The following is a 15,842-nucleotide window of genomic DNA, read 5'->3' as shown; positions in this document are numbered from 1 at the left end:
ATCCTTTAAAGAACTGCTTGGTTGCACACCTCCGACCATATGACAGAGGATTTTTTTATTCTGTTTTGCTCTTAAAAGTACAATGATGATTATTTACCAACAATTTATCTTCTTGTTTGTTTCAGGCACTGTGAAAGAATGGAAAATCTCTGTCAGGTTGTATAACGTTATGTTGCAAACATGAAGGTGACTGGTGCTGTGTCAAACCAGCTGGTGTTCTTTGCTGCACTGTGGTGTTGTGTATGTGTGACTGTGGTAAGAAGCAATAACCACACACTCATCTTTCAAAAAGAAAGCAACTTCCGCAATTGCAGTTGCTTCTCCAGCATCCCAGACTGCAGTATTGCTCTTGCTAACCTTGCGTGCAACTGTAAGACTGTCTACTCTAAAGATATCAACAAAGCCAGCCCAAACTTCAGCTACGGCAATGAATTAGTCGTGTGGGTGTCAGATATCGCTACAGTGGGGCTGCTGCTGAATTACTCATCGATTCCAAACCTCCGGCTTTCTTTGTGCAGCCGCAATGCTGTACTCACAGAATATCTCATAATCTTTGGCCTGAAAAATCTCTGTGTGACAAATCCTGAGGCAAATGCCTACCCACTGCAAAACATTACGATATACAACACAGCTGGGGCAGCTGTCAAGTCATCCTTGCAGAATAACATTGGATTTTCATTTTACATTTCATTCTTAAATATGGCTCTGTTAAATGGAGATTCTAAATTAAAAGCATACTCGGTGCCAAATGTCACAAACATTGCAGAATATTTTCCCGATCTTCAATATGACATCACTTCTCTGCCTTCTGAGGCCAACAGTTCTTTTGTTACATTCATTTATGTTTAGGAGCCATGCCGCAAACTCGCTTTTGGACATTCAAAAAAGTGCAACTCAGATGCTGTGTTTGCAATTATCTATTTATGCACATGTCTGGGAAATGTTCAAGCCCAGAAGTTCCCTTATTCATTTCAGTAACTTTTATTTCTGTTTTAATGCTATCTTTACGTAGAAACTTCAAATATGGACAAGAAAAAATGTGACCTCACCAAACCATGGGCAATCAAGTGGCTTCACTGCAATTGTTTGGTTAGGAATATAGCTTGAAAGAGAATGTTAGTCCATGATAGTAACTTTCAAGGCTTCATGCATGAAAATATCACATTACAAAAATCAGGGTATTTTTTCAATTTACAGCACCTCAAAATGGCATTAACAATGACATATATTGTTGAACAAAAGGGAAATGACGTCAAAGCTTTTTTTCTTGCACTCATCAGGACAGGCACAAGAATCCCAAGAGCTCATCCCTCCGGCTGTTCACAATAGGTAGAGTATTGACCGTACTCAACCAATCCATGCTCAGAACATAATGTCTAATGTTAGGTGTGATTCCATGATTGGGTAGCACTTGCTGAACAATCCTGACTGTGCTAAGAATGACACTAACAACCAAAGTAAAATTATCAGCCAGGATCGCACATATACTTGCTAGAAGTTACATAATTTCATATGGAGGGACCTATCCTCTGAAAGCAAAAGAAATATGTCCAGACATTGCACCTTTTTTGAATAAACAAAAGTATAGGGGACCAAAGCTCCCTAGTGCATTCCCCATGACAATGTCTTGACCATTCGGAGCCAACTAGCTTGCCAACCAATCAGCACCCCTTGTCTCATGCAGTATAAATTGTTGTTCCTTTGAAATTTGGCATTCTTGCATCTGTCCGGATAAGTTCAAGATGAAAAGCTTCAACAACATGTCTCTATTTTCAGCAACACTGAAGTTTTGTACCACCAAATGACTATTAGCAAAATATATAACACTTACATGATTGTAACATATTCAATTCTATTTCTACCAGGTTTGCAAGATTTCTGTGCCTTTCTGCACCTTATTCCTATAGAGGTTTTTGGGACAAGTGAACTCATTTTAATGTCACGTGAAAAAGATTATTAACAATAGCATATATACTGTACTGATATGTAAGTTGACATCACCTCCCTTCTTTCCAGCCAAAGCCCTGAAATAAGCTATAATCTAAGTGCACCCTCATCCACCACGCTTTGCAAAGGGAATTTGATTTAATGCATAGCAACTGTTCCACTGCAGCTCATAGAGAGGGAGCAGGAATCAGGAAACCTGAGATAGATGAGCAGGAAATCTGGAGACTGAGAGAGAAGACAACAAATGACTTGGAGGCTCTGAGAGGTGAGCAGCACTGAAGTTTCCAAAGTAGAGAGAGCAAGATTGAACTAGTAGCAAATGTACTCCTCAGAGTAAAAATATTTGTGTGATCATTTGCATATAAGATCACCCACTACTTTCAACCCCTAAATTCCTAGTCTTGTATACAAACATGTACAAACATGTTGTTTCTGTTGACAACACTAGATTTTGCACTGAAGGTATAGTTTGGTAACAGTGTAGTGAAGGCCTGACACTGGAATTCTAATGACCTGTCCATACAGAAAATGTGTTATTTTACATATTAATATATAATTCTAACAATACACAAATTCAACCTGACTTTTATGTGTTATGAAAGAACTTTATTTTAATATGCACCTTTCATGCTCTCAAAATGTCCCACAGTGCTTCAAAGCCAGTGATGTATTTTGAAGTGTATTCACTCTTGTAATTAGGGAAATACAGCAGCCAAGTTGTGCACAGCAAGGCTCCACACACAGCAATGAAATTAATTCCAAATAATCTATTTTACTGGTGTTTGTTGAGGGATGAATGTTGGCCAGGTCACAGGGAGAACTCCCCTGCTTTTCTTTGGACAGTACCATGGAATCTTTTATATGAGAGAATATGCACAGGGTCTCGGTTTAATATCCCATCCAAAAGATGACACCTCTTACTTTGCAGGCAAGATTGTGTGTTCTTGTCTCTGGATTGGAGTTTAAACCTACAGGTTTCTGGCCCACAGGCAGTATTACCTCTGAACCAAGGGCAACACCCAAGACCTTGGGCGAAATCTTCTCAGAATTGCACTGTGAGGTAGCAGGCGTGCAAGACAACATTTTACCCACCAGCCACAATGGCGGGTTTTCACGCCTCATAATATATGCAGTCACGGGAAACACGCCATTTTTCTGGCAGGCTTCCTCCGATTCACCTGGCATACTGTCACCTTGCCGCTTCCTCACGTCAAATGCCATATTTGAACTGCAGCTGTGCACACAGCTCTCAATGCTTACAGCCCTAGATTGCTGCACAGAAGACATGGCCCAAAAGGCATGAAGACTCCAGCCCACCATTTTTCTGAAGCGTCTCTGGAAAAATTTTTGGATGTCATGGAGGGTCACTACAAAGTCTTCTACCCCGCTGTGGCCTGAGGAGACCCATCCGTGTCACCACTCCGGCTTGGGAGGTGGTAGCAATGGCGCTCAGTGCCAACACTGCACAGAAGAGTTTGGCCATCCAGTGCAGAAAGAGGATGAATGATCTCATCCATGCAGCCAAGGTAAGGCAACCATCTCATCACTCCATACTCACACCCTCACAAGCCCATCACATATTCACCAGCATCTCACTCACTGCCAGTTCAAGGGACATCACAGCTCACTCTCTCACACACCCTCACATCTCCATCTGACCTCATCTCCTCTGGAGACTACCCCCTCAGCCCTCACCCTCTTGAGGCCACTTGCACAGATCAACATGTGTCCCCACACACACCCTGGGATATTCCCCCTTCCCCAGTACTGCCCTAGCCCTGCAGCCATTGAAAAACCACCCCTGCCTTATGGCTGGTCTGGTAGGTAAAGACCTGCCTGTGAGCCCCCCTAAAAGTGATGTGGTGCTGCCTGCAAAGCCTGGTGCTGATGACTGTGAGTGCTGCCTGATGCAAGGTAGGCAACCAAACCTCAAAGTACCGAGTGAAGTGCAGCTCATCAGGTGCATGTCACTTATGTTCATAGAAACATATAAACATTGAAAATAGGAACAGGACTAGGTCATTTGGCCCTTTGTCTTGCTCTGCCATTCAATATGATCAGGGTTGAGCCTTTGTCTAAACGCCACACTTCTGCTCTCTCCCCATACCCCCTGACGCCTTTAGTTGTGAAACACATCGGCATAAGCCCAGATGATCCAGAGCGGGGAGCTGATTCTGGAGGGGTGGCAAGATGAAGAGATGCAAATGCATTGAATTTAGGTTCCCAATGTTCGACGGTGGGAAAGGCGGCCCACGATTGACAGGTGAAGCGGATGATTGCAAACTGGTTTCACAACAGTGTGAAACTGATTTTTGGCCTTCTTGCCATATTGTCCATTCACGCCCACCAGGATACCCAATGCCAATGGGGCCGGAAAATTCCAGCCATTGTTTTTAAATTTCTCCTGGTGACTGAGTAGATGAATGCCCTATACTGAATGACTGTTCAACTTGAGAGGCAAGCAGTGGAGTCAGAGGAGAACATTATCAAGGCCTCTTTAGAATCCAAAATGACACACATTGCAATGATAGATATTAAACCCAACTAGTCTACAGTACATAGTATTGATGATTGACCAGCCAACCTGGCTTATTAAGGGAGCCTGAGAAATAGACCTATCACTGGAGACCAGGATCTTTCAACTTGGTTCTCAGTAACTCTGCAAGCCAAAACTCCAAGTGTAGGGTAATCCTACCTGGACAAACAATGGGAACTAACTCTGATAAGCTGCACAGTTTTCACTGGTTAAACTCCAGCAATACTTCTACACACACTTGAATCTCCCCAAGCCTTGGTAGCTCTGCAGCTACTCATTGTATCAGCACCATCACTGTTCCCAATGTCACTCCATGAACAACTGGCACAATGAGAGGAATGGCATCTTTGCCTACTACCTGCCCCTTTACTTGCAATTGAGAAGAGTTTGTTGTCAAATTCTACTTTATCCAGTGGCTACGCAGAGAACAATGCAAAATTATGCATTTGCAGTGTTTTCCAATGATTGGCAGCCCCATGACTCAAACTTGTGACAATGTGGTTGGAGTCAAGTGTACAATCACATTAATTTTCCCTATACATTGCCTCAAGGAGTTTTCAAATATTATACATTTTATTTGCTTTAATTTTACCCCTCTTTTTTAATTTCCCAGGTCCTCACACATCATTTACTATTCCCAAAGCCATGAAGAGTGCACAAGAGTAGCACAGACTTGAGATATTGTAAAAAAAATTCTCTCCTATCAAATTTGCATGAAAACATCACACCTCCCACCAATGGGGGGGGGGGGGGGGGGGGGGGGGGGGGGGGGGGGGGGCGGGACCAAGAACATTTTTTTTTAATTTCACCATTTCACATTGCAGCACCGCTGTGCATTGGACAACCAACATTTTCTTTTATAAACTGAAAAGCATAAACTGTGGTATTAGCTGATAAACTGCAAACATAACACTCTTGACCAAATAACTTTCTCATATAAGCAACCAAGAGTGGTTGAGGCAGAGAATATTGTTTCCTTTAGGGTTAAATCAGATAAATATTTAAATCAATGGAAGGTATAAAGGTATGAGATAACAGAGAAATGGCCAAAGGACTTCCGTCTCATTCGTGCACTTCTAGGATATTAGCAGATGAATGCTCAACGCATTTGTATATTACTTCATTGGTTATTTTATGAAAATAAATGGGTTAACTCATGCATTAAAATAGGAGATGGAGGAATGTTACACAAACACATAGTGGGTGATTTTAACGTATATTGGGTGAAACACATGTGATAGGCAGCCTGCTGAAGTCAATGAAAAACAAAATCATGCAGGGTATAAAATGGACTTCTAGTTCGTTGTCACTCATGTATTTTTCGCACAGTGATAAAAGTTAAAATTATCCCAACTAAATGTTCATCAATAGTATCAGCATTAGTCATTTTAAACAATAGTCTTCATAGTCATTATAATTATCCTTTTAACCATCTTAAATTGAAGCTCTGGGCAGAATCTTCCCAGCCCCATGAAGGTGGGTTTGGAGATGGGACTGGGAGCAATCTTGCCAGTGCAGGTTGCAGTGGCAACAGCTACCCACCCAACAGCAGTGGGTAGTCAATTAGTCTATCTTTTTCTATTGTTTTGTTATCTTTTGTATAATGGGAACCAAAGCTGTACACGGTGCTTTAACTGTAGCCTAACTGACATCTTCTCCAACTTCATTTTTTTCAGTTCCAAAGAAGAGTCACATTGGACTCAAAAAGTTAACTCCATTCCTCTCTCCCTATGCTGCCAGACCTGCTGAGTTTTTCCAGCACTTTCTGTTTTTATTTCCGATCTCCAGCATTTGCAGTATTTTGCTTCTTTTCAATGTTTCTTCTTCTTGCTTTGTATTCTATGCCTCCAGATACAAAAGCAAGAACTCTTTTTTTAAAGCTCTATATATTTGTGCTGCCACCTTTACTAACACATGTGCATGCACATCAAATTGTTTCAGCTCTTCCAATCATTTAAAATGTTATTATTTAAGGTATATTTGAAATTAAAGAGATGACTTTATGATTTAGTACTTTCCCTGCTGTGACCATTATGGAAGAATTCAATAAATAATTCACCATGAGCATGCAAAACTCCTTCACATTTTGTCAACACAAGTTAAAAACAAATAATTGTATTACCTGTGGTTAGAAACAGTTTTGTGGAATCCTTGTTATGTAAGTATAACCACAATACTTCAGCTATATTCCAAAGGTAAACAATAATGTACCTCCAATATCATTGCTAGGGTATCAATTCTCTGTTTTGTTTGCTGGTAGAATTCAGGCAATTGTTTCATTTGTGCCAAATATCTGAGCTCTATACATCACAAAGTCATTGTTTTTCTTCAGTGAAACTCATTTTTCATAATTTTTCTCCTCACAGAAAGCAAATTTCAAACTAGCTATGTTTAAGAGTTGTTATTTAAAACAAACTCAATCCGCACAATTTTTTTCAAATAAGTGAAAGACTCTTACCATGTAGAATATCACAGTTTACAACCTATTTCAAACTGATAAAATGAAGGTTAATCCCAGGTCTTTTAAATCAGGATGTCCCTTACTCATTTTGAGAACAAAGGATGTTTTCTTTATACTCACACCTGAACTGAGGTGGTATAGGCAGCTGGCTTTATTGTCAAATGATTGATCAGAGAATGATTAAAATAATGGCCCTTTCACAGGCTGGATACACAGGCAAAAAAGACAAAGAAACACCGGCAGCCAGTCAAACAAGCCACGGGAGGCAGCCTGTCCTAGCAAGGGGAATCTCACCACTCTTGAACCCTAAGCCCCAAAATCAGAAAGACTGATCGGAGGAGATTAAGCAAAACTGCTGATATAATTTAGTTTAACTGTTCGCGGGGAAGATTTTGTAATCGGTTGAGACTTGATTCATCTGTGACCCTGTAGGTTCACTTGCTGTCTATAAAATAAAGCAGCTTAATGATTCATATTTGGACTCCTCTGAACGAAATGCTCCGATCCACCATCAGAAAAATTGGCGAAACACCTATGAAGACACATGAGAAAGACCCAATGGTCTGAGTTTTACTTTCAGCAGCAAAATTACGGCTTTCACCATTCAACTCGCTAACGTGGACTTGTCAGTAGAGACTTCTACAAATCCAGTATCTGTTTCAATACAATGCTTTCTACAGGGGAACTGTGGCATCTGTGAACAAGGTAAGCAACAGTGATGCTCTTTAACCAATCAGATTCAAGTTCCTCACAGAGCCCAAACCAGAAAGTCTCACGCCAGAAATATAAATTAGGTTCATATCAAGTACAGAAAGCAAGATAAAAATTGGAAATGACAGGTAGTATTAAGAGGGAGATAAAACAGACAGACAGAAAAACTTGTTAAAAAAAATACATGATTTAAATTTGCAACATTGATTTCTTCTGAGGCAATGAGGCCTGGCACTTGTAAAATTAATTTTTCAGGGTGAGGAAGGTTTTTCAGTCATTATCACAACTTTTGCAACCACGTTTGTTGGTGAACGAATGGTTCAGCATCCAAGTTCACACCATTGCAATCATGTCAATTTTGAGTCCATCAATAGGGTACTGCAACAATGCATCTTGAGGGATAGTAGGATATCTCTGACAACTTCCGGTTTATGCATTTAACAGAGCATTTGCAAACACCAGAAGTCACTCAGATTCACCCTGTAATAATGCCAAGTGCTGCTAGCCTCGCTATTATTACAGTAAAATAGAGGCCAAAACCCACTTCAGAACACCAGGGGTTCCAATTGTTACACACTTGGGTTACGCTACAATTAGTTATTAAGTGATACAGGCACGCTTCTGCAAACTGCTTACAGGAGTAACCATTGTTCCTATACCTGAGAGAATGTCTGAGGTAGACTCAAAACCTGTAACAGAGGATAATATGAAATTACTCATACACTTAGCATTGTCCATGTACAATTTCACATTGTTAACAGCCATTTTAGTTGTTACAGCTCAGCGGACATAAATAATATGTTTGCACACCATGTGCAATTCTTATTCCAACATAAAATATGGACACTAATATATTGTGGCAGAGCCATGGGGACAATACATAATTAGTTAGACTCCAACGAAACTTAATCACTCAATTGTGATACATAGATAGGATAGAAAAATAAGGCAATTAGCTTTTGTGTTTCTATTGACCTCAATTATGTTTCCTTGGTTTGACAAGAAAAATAAAAGAGAAGCATATTACCTAAATGGTGAGATTGCAGAGCTCTGAGATGCAGAGGGATCTGGGTGTCTTAGTGCATGAATTGCAAAAGGCTAGTATGCAGGTACAGCAAGGATTAGGAAAGCTAATAGAATGTTACTATTTATTGTGAAGGGAATTGCTTACAAAAGTGGGGAGGTTATGCTTCAGTTATACAGAGCACTAGTGAGATCACATCTGGAGTACTGTGTACAGTATTGGTCACCATATTTAAGGAAAGATACAAATGCATTGGAAGCAGTTTAGAGAAGGTTTACCAAACTAATACCTGGAATAAGCAGGTTGTTTTATGAGGAAAGGTTGGACAGGCTAGGCTTCTAAGCTGGAGTTTAGAAGAGTAAGGGGTGATTTGATTAAAACATGTAAGATCCTGAGGGGGCTCTTGATAGGGTAGATGTGGAGAGGATGTTTCCTCTTGTGGGAGAATCTAGAACTAGGTGTCACTGTTTAAAAATAGGGAGTCTTCCATTTAAAATGGAGGTAAGGCGAAATTTTTTCTCTCAGAGAGTCGTGAATCTTTGGAACTCTCTTCCTGAAAAGGCGGTGGAAGCAGAGTCCTTGAATATTTTTAAGACAGAAGTGGATATATTCTTGGTAAGCAATGGGGTGATAGGTTATTGCGGGTAGGCAGGATGCAGATTTGAGGTTACTATCAGATCAGCAATGATCTTATTGAATGGCGGAGCATGCTCGAGGGGCCGAATGAGCTATTCCTGTTCCTTGTTCGTATGACAAACAGCCAGATTTCAACATTGGCTTTAATTCCAAAGCCCTTAATTGTCTGTAAAGTGATTTGGGAAATACTAAGGCTGTGAGAGGCATTACATAAATACAAGTTCTTTCTTTGTGAGCTGTTAAGGAAAGAGCTGCTTTCAGTTAATGCCAAAGGATCTAACAGAAATATGTGATTTTTGCATTTAGGTGACAGATCACCATAACTGTTTTCTAGACGCATTAGTGTAGCAACAGAAAACAATGTAGATATTGAGTGGGAGTCTCATGGTATGAGCAAGTAGTAAACGTGGATAGGTTAGTTACATTTTGCGGAATTTGCCATCTACCTTGTAAATGATTGTGTTACATTGTCAGATCCCTTAAAGTGTGCTGTCTTCTCCTGCATTTGTTTCTAGGTGCAGTGGGCATCGTTCAGTCTGGCCACCACCTCCTGGCTGGGATCAAGTAGACTTTCTGACACCCACTTCTTGCACTAAAATGCTTCAGGATGATGACCTGCTTGGGTCTGTCCTGCCGGTGGGATAGGACATACCCAGGGATGGGACAAAGAGATAGTGTCTGGGACATTATCTGTCAGGTATGATTCTATGAGTATGACTATGTCAGGCCATTGCTTGGTTAGTCTGTGAGACAGCTCTCCCAATGTTAATAAGGAGAACTTTGCAGGGTCAGCAGGGCTGAGTTTGCATTGTTAGGGGAAGATTGTGTCTTACTAACTTACTAACTTAATAGAATTTTTTGAGGAAGATTGATGAGGGTAGTGTAGTCAATGTTGTCTACATGGATTTTAGCAAGGCATTTGACAAGGTCCCAAATGGCAGGCTGGTCAGAAAAGTGAGATCCCATGGGATACAGGGGAAGGTGGCAAGTTGGACGAAAATTGGCTCAGTGAAGGGAAATAGAGGGTAATACTCAATGGATGTTTCTGCAAGTGGAAAGCAGTTTCCAGTGATGTTCCACAGGGCTCAGTGTTGAGGCACATGCTGTTTGTTGTATATATTAATGACTTGGACATAAATGCAGGAGGCATGATTGGGAAATTTGCAGATGACATAAAAATTGCCATGTAGTTGATAGTGAAGAGGACAACTGTTGTCTCCAGAATTATTATTTTTTAATATTCATTTACAGGATGTGCGCATCACTGGCTAGCATAGCATATATTGCCTATCCATAATTTCCTTTGAGAAGGTGGTGGTGAGCTGCCTTCTTGAACCGCTACAGAATTGTATCAATGGTTTGGCTGAGTGGGTGGAAAAGTGGCAAATGGAATTCAATCCCAAAAAGTGTGAGGTAATGCATTTGGGGAGGACAAATAAAGCAAGGGAATACTCAATAAATGAGAGGATATTGAGAGGGGTTGAGAAAGTGAGAGCCCTTGAGTGCATGTCCACAGGTCCCTGAATGTGGCAGGAGAGTGGATAAGGTGGTAAAGGAAGCATGTGGAATGCTTTCCTTTATTAGACGAGATATTGAATACAAAAGCAGGGATGTAATGGTGGAACTGTATAAAACGCTGGTTAGGCCACAGCTGGAATTTTATATACAGTTCTGATCACCACATTACAGGAAGGACATAATTGCTCTTGAGAGATTACAGAGAAGATTTACAAGAATGGTGCCAGGGCTTGAAATTTGAAGCTATGTTGAAAGATTGGATAGGAAAGGGTTGTTTTCCTTAGGACAGAGGAGGCTGAGGGGTGACTTAATTGAGATGTACAAAATTATGAGGGGCCTAGATAGGGTAGGCCGGAAAAATCTGTTTCCCCTAGCTGAGGGTCAATTACCAGGGGGCATAGATTTAAAGTGATTTGTAGAAGGATTAGAGGGGACATGAGGAAAAACTTTTTCACCTAGAAGGTGGTGGGCATTTGGAATTCACTGCCTAAGTTGGTGATTGAGGCTGAAACGCTTAACTCATTTAAAAGGTACCTGGATATGCACCTGAAGTGCTATAACCTGCAAGGCTACAGACCAGGTGCTGGAAAGGGGAATTAAAAATGAGCAGCTAGTTTCTTTTTTCCCTCTTTCCATAGCCAGCACTGACACAATGGGCTGAATGGCCTCTTTCTGCACCATAACTTTTCTGTGGCTCAAACTTCATTATTTGCCATGGTGGGATTTGAACTCAGATGCCCAAAGCATTACCCTAGGTCTTTGGACCAATTGTCCAGTGACAATACCACTACACCACCATCTCCCCTATTTATATTTAAATGACACCCAGCCAGACATTCATTCACTGCAGCCCAGGTGTGTTGTGAACTTCTGCTTCTCAATGGCAACCAAAAGAACAAAACGTTCCACTCCATAGTTCAGTGAGACCTCCCACGGGATTCTCCTCCAGAGCATCCAGGAAACGTGGGAGGTCCTCTTTTTGAGGGATGGGAGCAGGAGGTCCACCAACCTAATCATGCCGGCCTGGGAGGAGGTCACCAGGGAGATCGGCACCCGTACCACTCAAAAAAAAAAGGACTGTTCTGCACTGCAAGAAAGGGATGAAAGATCTGATCCACTCCGCCAGGGTAAGTGAATCTTCTTAAAAACAAAAAAACTGCGGATGCTGGAAATCCAAAACAAAAACAGAATTACCTGGAAAAACTCAGCAGGTCTGGCAGCATCGGCGGAGAAGAAAAGAGTTGACGTTTCGAGTCCTCATGACCCTTCGACAGAACTTGAGTTCGAGTCCAAGAAAGAGTTGAAATATGATATTTCAACTCTTTCTTGGACTCGAACTCAAGTTCTGTCGAAGGGTCATGAGGACTCGAAACGTCAACTCTTTTCTTCTCCGCCGATGCTGCCAGACCTGCTGAGTTTTTCCAGGTAATTCTGTTTTTGTTAAGTGAATCTTCTTTTCACTCCAAACTCACACTCTCAAAAGGGCATCAGGCAGTCTAAGGGTTACAGTCCACAGGGATGTCAACACAGATGGGACAGCAGCACTGAATGTCTGCCAGCCACTTTAAGATCACCATCTCATGCATGATCCTGCGCAAACTGGGGAAGGCTCAGCACATACATGCACACTTCTGAACTGCTCTTTCATCCATGGTGCTAACAGTAAATCCATCTGTCTTTATGCAGGACAAGATTTACCACAATAGGGAAAGATCAATGATCAGAAGGTGCCAGAGTTAAGGGCACTCTCCCTTACAAGGAACCAGCGGCAGAACTGGCTGGAGAAGACAGAGATTGTTCCTACATGGAAGGTGAGATCGGCTTTCCCCAACAAGCTAGTGAGGGTCCATCGAGTATACATTGACAACATCTGGAAAATGACTATGAGTGACCTATAATGCCTAGTCAATCACTAATTTTCTCTTCTTTCTATTCCAGCCACCAGCAAGAATAGGGGGAAAGAGAGTTCCAGCAAGCACCTCAGCCCCAGTCACTAGAAGACCCCAGATGAGAATTCTGAAGAAGCATCCGAGGAAGACACATCACCTGCAGTCTCCACCAGCGCAATTGCACACACCTCAGGAGATCCTAGTTCTAAATTTGGCTCAGGTTCACAATCTGGTGATAACCTCACAGACACATGTGCACAACAGGTGGAGACAGTGTCAGGTAAGGTCTCTGACGCTCGGAAGACTGCTGGAGACCAGGCCCTGCAGAACCCAAGTCTGATGATGAGCCTCTGCAATCGGCCCTAAAAGAAATGTTGGAGATGCAAAGATAGGTAGGGTTGTCAAAGGGGTGTCAACAGACTGGAAAGACCGATGGAGGAGCCTGTCCACGTTCTGTTTGATGTTGTGGCTCCAGCATGCGAGCGCACCAAAGTATCCATGCGAAGGATGGCGGCCACCTTGGAGACCCAGGTCCAGCAGAATGCACAGTTCCTGCTGGATTTACACTCAGACCTGCACTCTGTCACTCCAGCAGTAGCTAGGCAAGAGGGGAATGGGGCAACTTGACCTCCCTCCAGGTGCCCCTTCTCCTTAGGAAGTCAGGGATGGGCCCTCGAGCACCCAAAGAAGGAGCAGCACCAACCAGACACACTGGGGGCATCCACCCAAGGATTTTCAAGGGTGTTCTTCTGCCACTCCAAATTCCCTCTGCCTGTGACCCCATCAACTCCAGCGGGTCAGGCTGAGAAGGGTCCACCTGCCCAGAGCAGGAGACCCTTAGCAGGCCAGGGCCCTCCAGGGCTTGGGGCACCAGAGGACGCATGCCAAAGTAATCTCAGACAACAGGAAATAGCAGTCAGCAGGCTACCTCCACCTCTGTTGCAGATGTCAGGGCTGCATCGAGACATGAAGGTAGAGATAGGAAAATTAAGAAGTTGTGAATGCACAGTGGTGGCACAGGTTTTGAATCATTGTATATACTTCTCATTTTTGTAAATATATTTCACTTTTATCCCTCTCCAAATCTCAGCTATTGAATGACTCATGGATGTGATGCAGTGTCCTGCGTTCATTCAAGGGTGCCAAATGCACACTCCCTCCAATTATCCCACATCTTGTCCCTCAGTTCCACGAGGTCTCACACAATCTCATCACAGTCAGTCACCTTTAGTTCCACATCAGTGACATCAATAAAGGCACTTCCTATATGAAAATGATGGCTGGATAATATGCATGTAACACCTTACATGACTTCATGAGAATTGTTCATGGAAGGTTAATGATTATCCTGATGTCGCCACACTGACGTCTGTTCTTTGTGAATGTTATAAGTATTTATCACGGCACACGTTGGAGTCTTTTCACCCAAGTGTATTTTGCAATAGCCTTTATTTTATGACCGTAAGGTTTTCGTAAAATTATTCATCATCATGGAGATCTATAGCCTTTCATGTCTCCCTGCAGCATTATTTCATCTCTGTTTTTAAGACCCAACATTACTATTTTTTTAGTTCCCACCTTCTCCATGCATGACACTGAGTGGTGCAAGTTGTTACACTCAGTTACAATTTAAATGTCTGCTCTTCAGGCACGAATGTGTGCTGTCAGATTGAAAATGGCTGCTCGCCCTCATTAATTGCCAATTAAGCTCACTGCAGAATGTTCGCACTGACCCCTAACAACATGCTCACCTTTTTTAATGATGAGATTTATGTTCCTGCGATGCCATGCAACTGCTCTGGGCCAGAAAGGGAACAATTTAAATTTTAGAGTCTCATTCCTACAGGCAGGAAATTGTTGTTAAAGGTGTTGCAAATTGGTTTTCTTTTCTGCATCTTTTTCCCTCACTTCATCCAATATTTCTTTCCTCTCTTTATTTCTCTTTTTGCACCTGATTTAACCTAATTCATTCTGTTTCCTTCTCCACCTTACCTCTGTTTCTTTCTCAATCTTTAAATATCATTGATTAAGGTGATAGAATGTTAGTCCTTTTATTCACCAAGGTCCCAGATGTTATGAGTTTGTACTCCCAGCAATTTGGAGGACAAAATTTTCTTCAACTGAAGAGTAAGGGAAAAGTCTAACTAATGGGGCACATCATGTGATGATGCTCCAGCAAAATATGGATCAATAATTAGTTCTAGCATTTAAGCAGAGGGTGAGGTGAATTGTTGCCATATCAATGCTTAATAGCTCAGGCTGGAATCAAAGCCTTCTATATCAAGATGTTAATGTTGAGACATAAGTCTTCTTGTTGCAGATCTCCTTGTAGATCAAATCAATCAATACCAACCTCTGTCTGCTTCCTCAGTTACCCCACTTGCATTTCTGCAACTTTGGAAAGCTTGAGGTATTTAGCTAAATGGTCTTGGCCTGTTGCATTTAATATGTTAATGATGCCTCTCTGGGAGGTTTGCTCAGTTATCACCCACAATACCATGAGAATCAGAACTTCATAGCACAAAACAAGGTCCAAACAAAGGAAAGTAACTAACAGAGTTACATTTCAGTCTTTGCAATATTAGTTCAGATAGCAGTTTATATTTGAAATGTATGTACACAGAGTTTTCAATAATATGAAGCATTTGGAGCTTCAAGTCACGTTGATATTGGATTCTCAAATTTTACAATAGCCGAATCTAGAGGACAGGTAACTTGCTCTTACGTTTCTGGTAATGCTATCATGTAACCATTTTTGAGAAATTGAAATTGTCCTTTGTGTATGTCCCCCCTCGACTCCCTAAAGCAGCAGTGGGCCTTTAGTGAAAACATTCTTCCCTTTGAACCAGAAAAGTGCAGCATTCAAACCCAAAACTCCAACTTTCAATTCTGGGCTGAATTCCAGTGCAATGCTTCTGTCCGGTGGGTGTGCATAGCTCCCTCTCATAGAGCGGGATTCCACAAATCCATACAATCAGCTGGTGTAATGATAATGGAAGAAGAGTTCACACCATGGGCTTTTGGGCTATTATTCAGCCCGCAAATCATTCTGAAATATTAGAAGATGGGAGCACCACCACCTGGAAGTTCCCCTCCAAGTCACTCACTATCCTGACTTGG

The 15,842-nt window shown here is 41.8% G+C and overlaps 1 protein-coding gene across 7 annotated transcripts in view; it reads left to right on the top strand.

Annotated features, from left to right (window-relative positions):
* The window catches only part of LOC121290340 (uncharacterized protein C21orf62-like), an 83,836-nt gene extending 81,306 nt beyond the window's left edge, over nucleotides 1-2,530 (top strand). For all 7 annotated transcript variants that reach the window (XM_041210683.1, XM_041210682.1, XM_041210681.1 and 4 more), the window contains one exon: nucleotides 126-2,530. In XM_041210683.1, the coding sequence (XP_041066617.1) occupies nucleotides 181-849 (669 nt within the window). In that variant the 5' untranslated portion in view covers nucleotides 126-180 and the 3' untranslated portion in view covers nucleotides 850-2,530. The remainder of the gene's footprint in view (nucleotides 1-125) is intronic.
* The last annotated feature ends 13,312 nt before the right edge of the window (nucleotides 2,531-15,842 follow it).

The sequence above is a fragment of the Carcharodon carcharias genome, chromosome 18 (genome assembly GCF_017639515.1).
Source record: "Carcharodon carcharias isolate sCarCar2 chromosome 18, sCarCar2.pri, whole genome shotgun sequence".
NCBI lineage: Eukaryota > Metazoa > Chordata > Chondrichthyes > Lamniformes > Lamnidae > Carcharodon > Carcharodon carcharias.
Note: the sequence above shows the minus strand (reverse complement) of the source record. Positions and strands in the feature narration are given on the sequence as shown.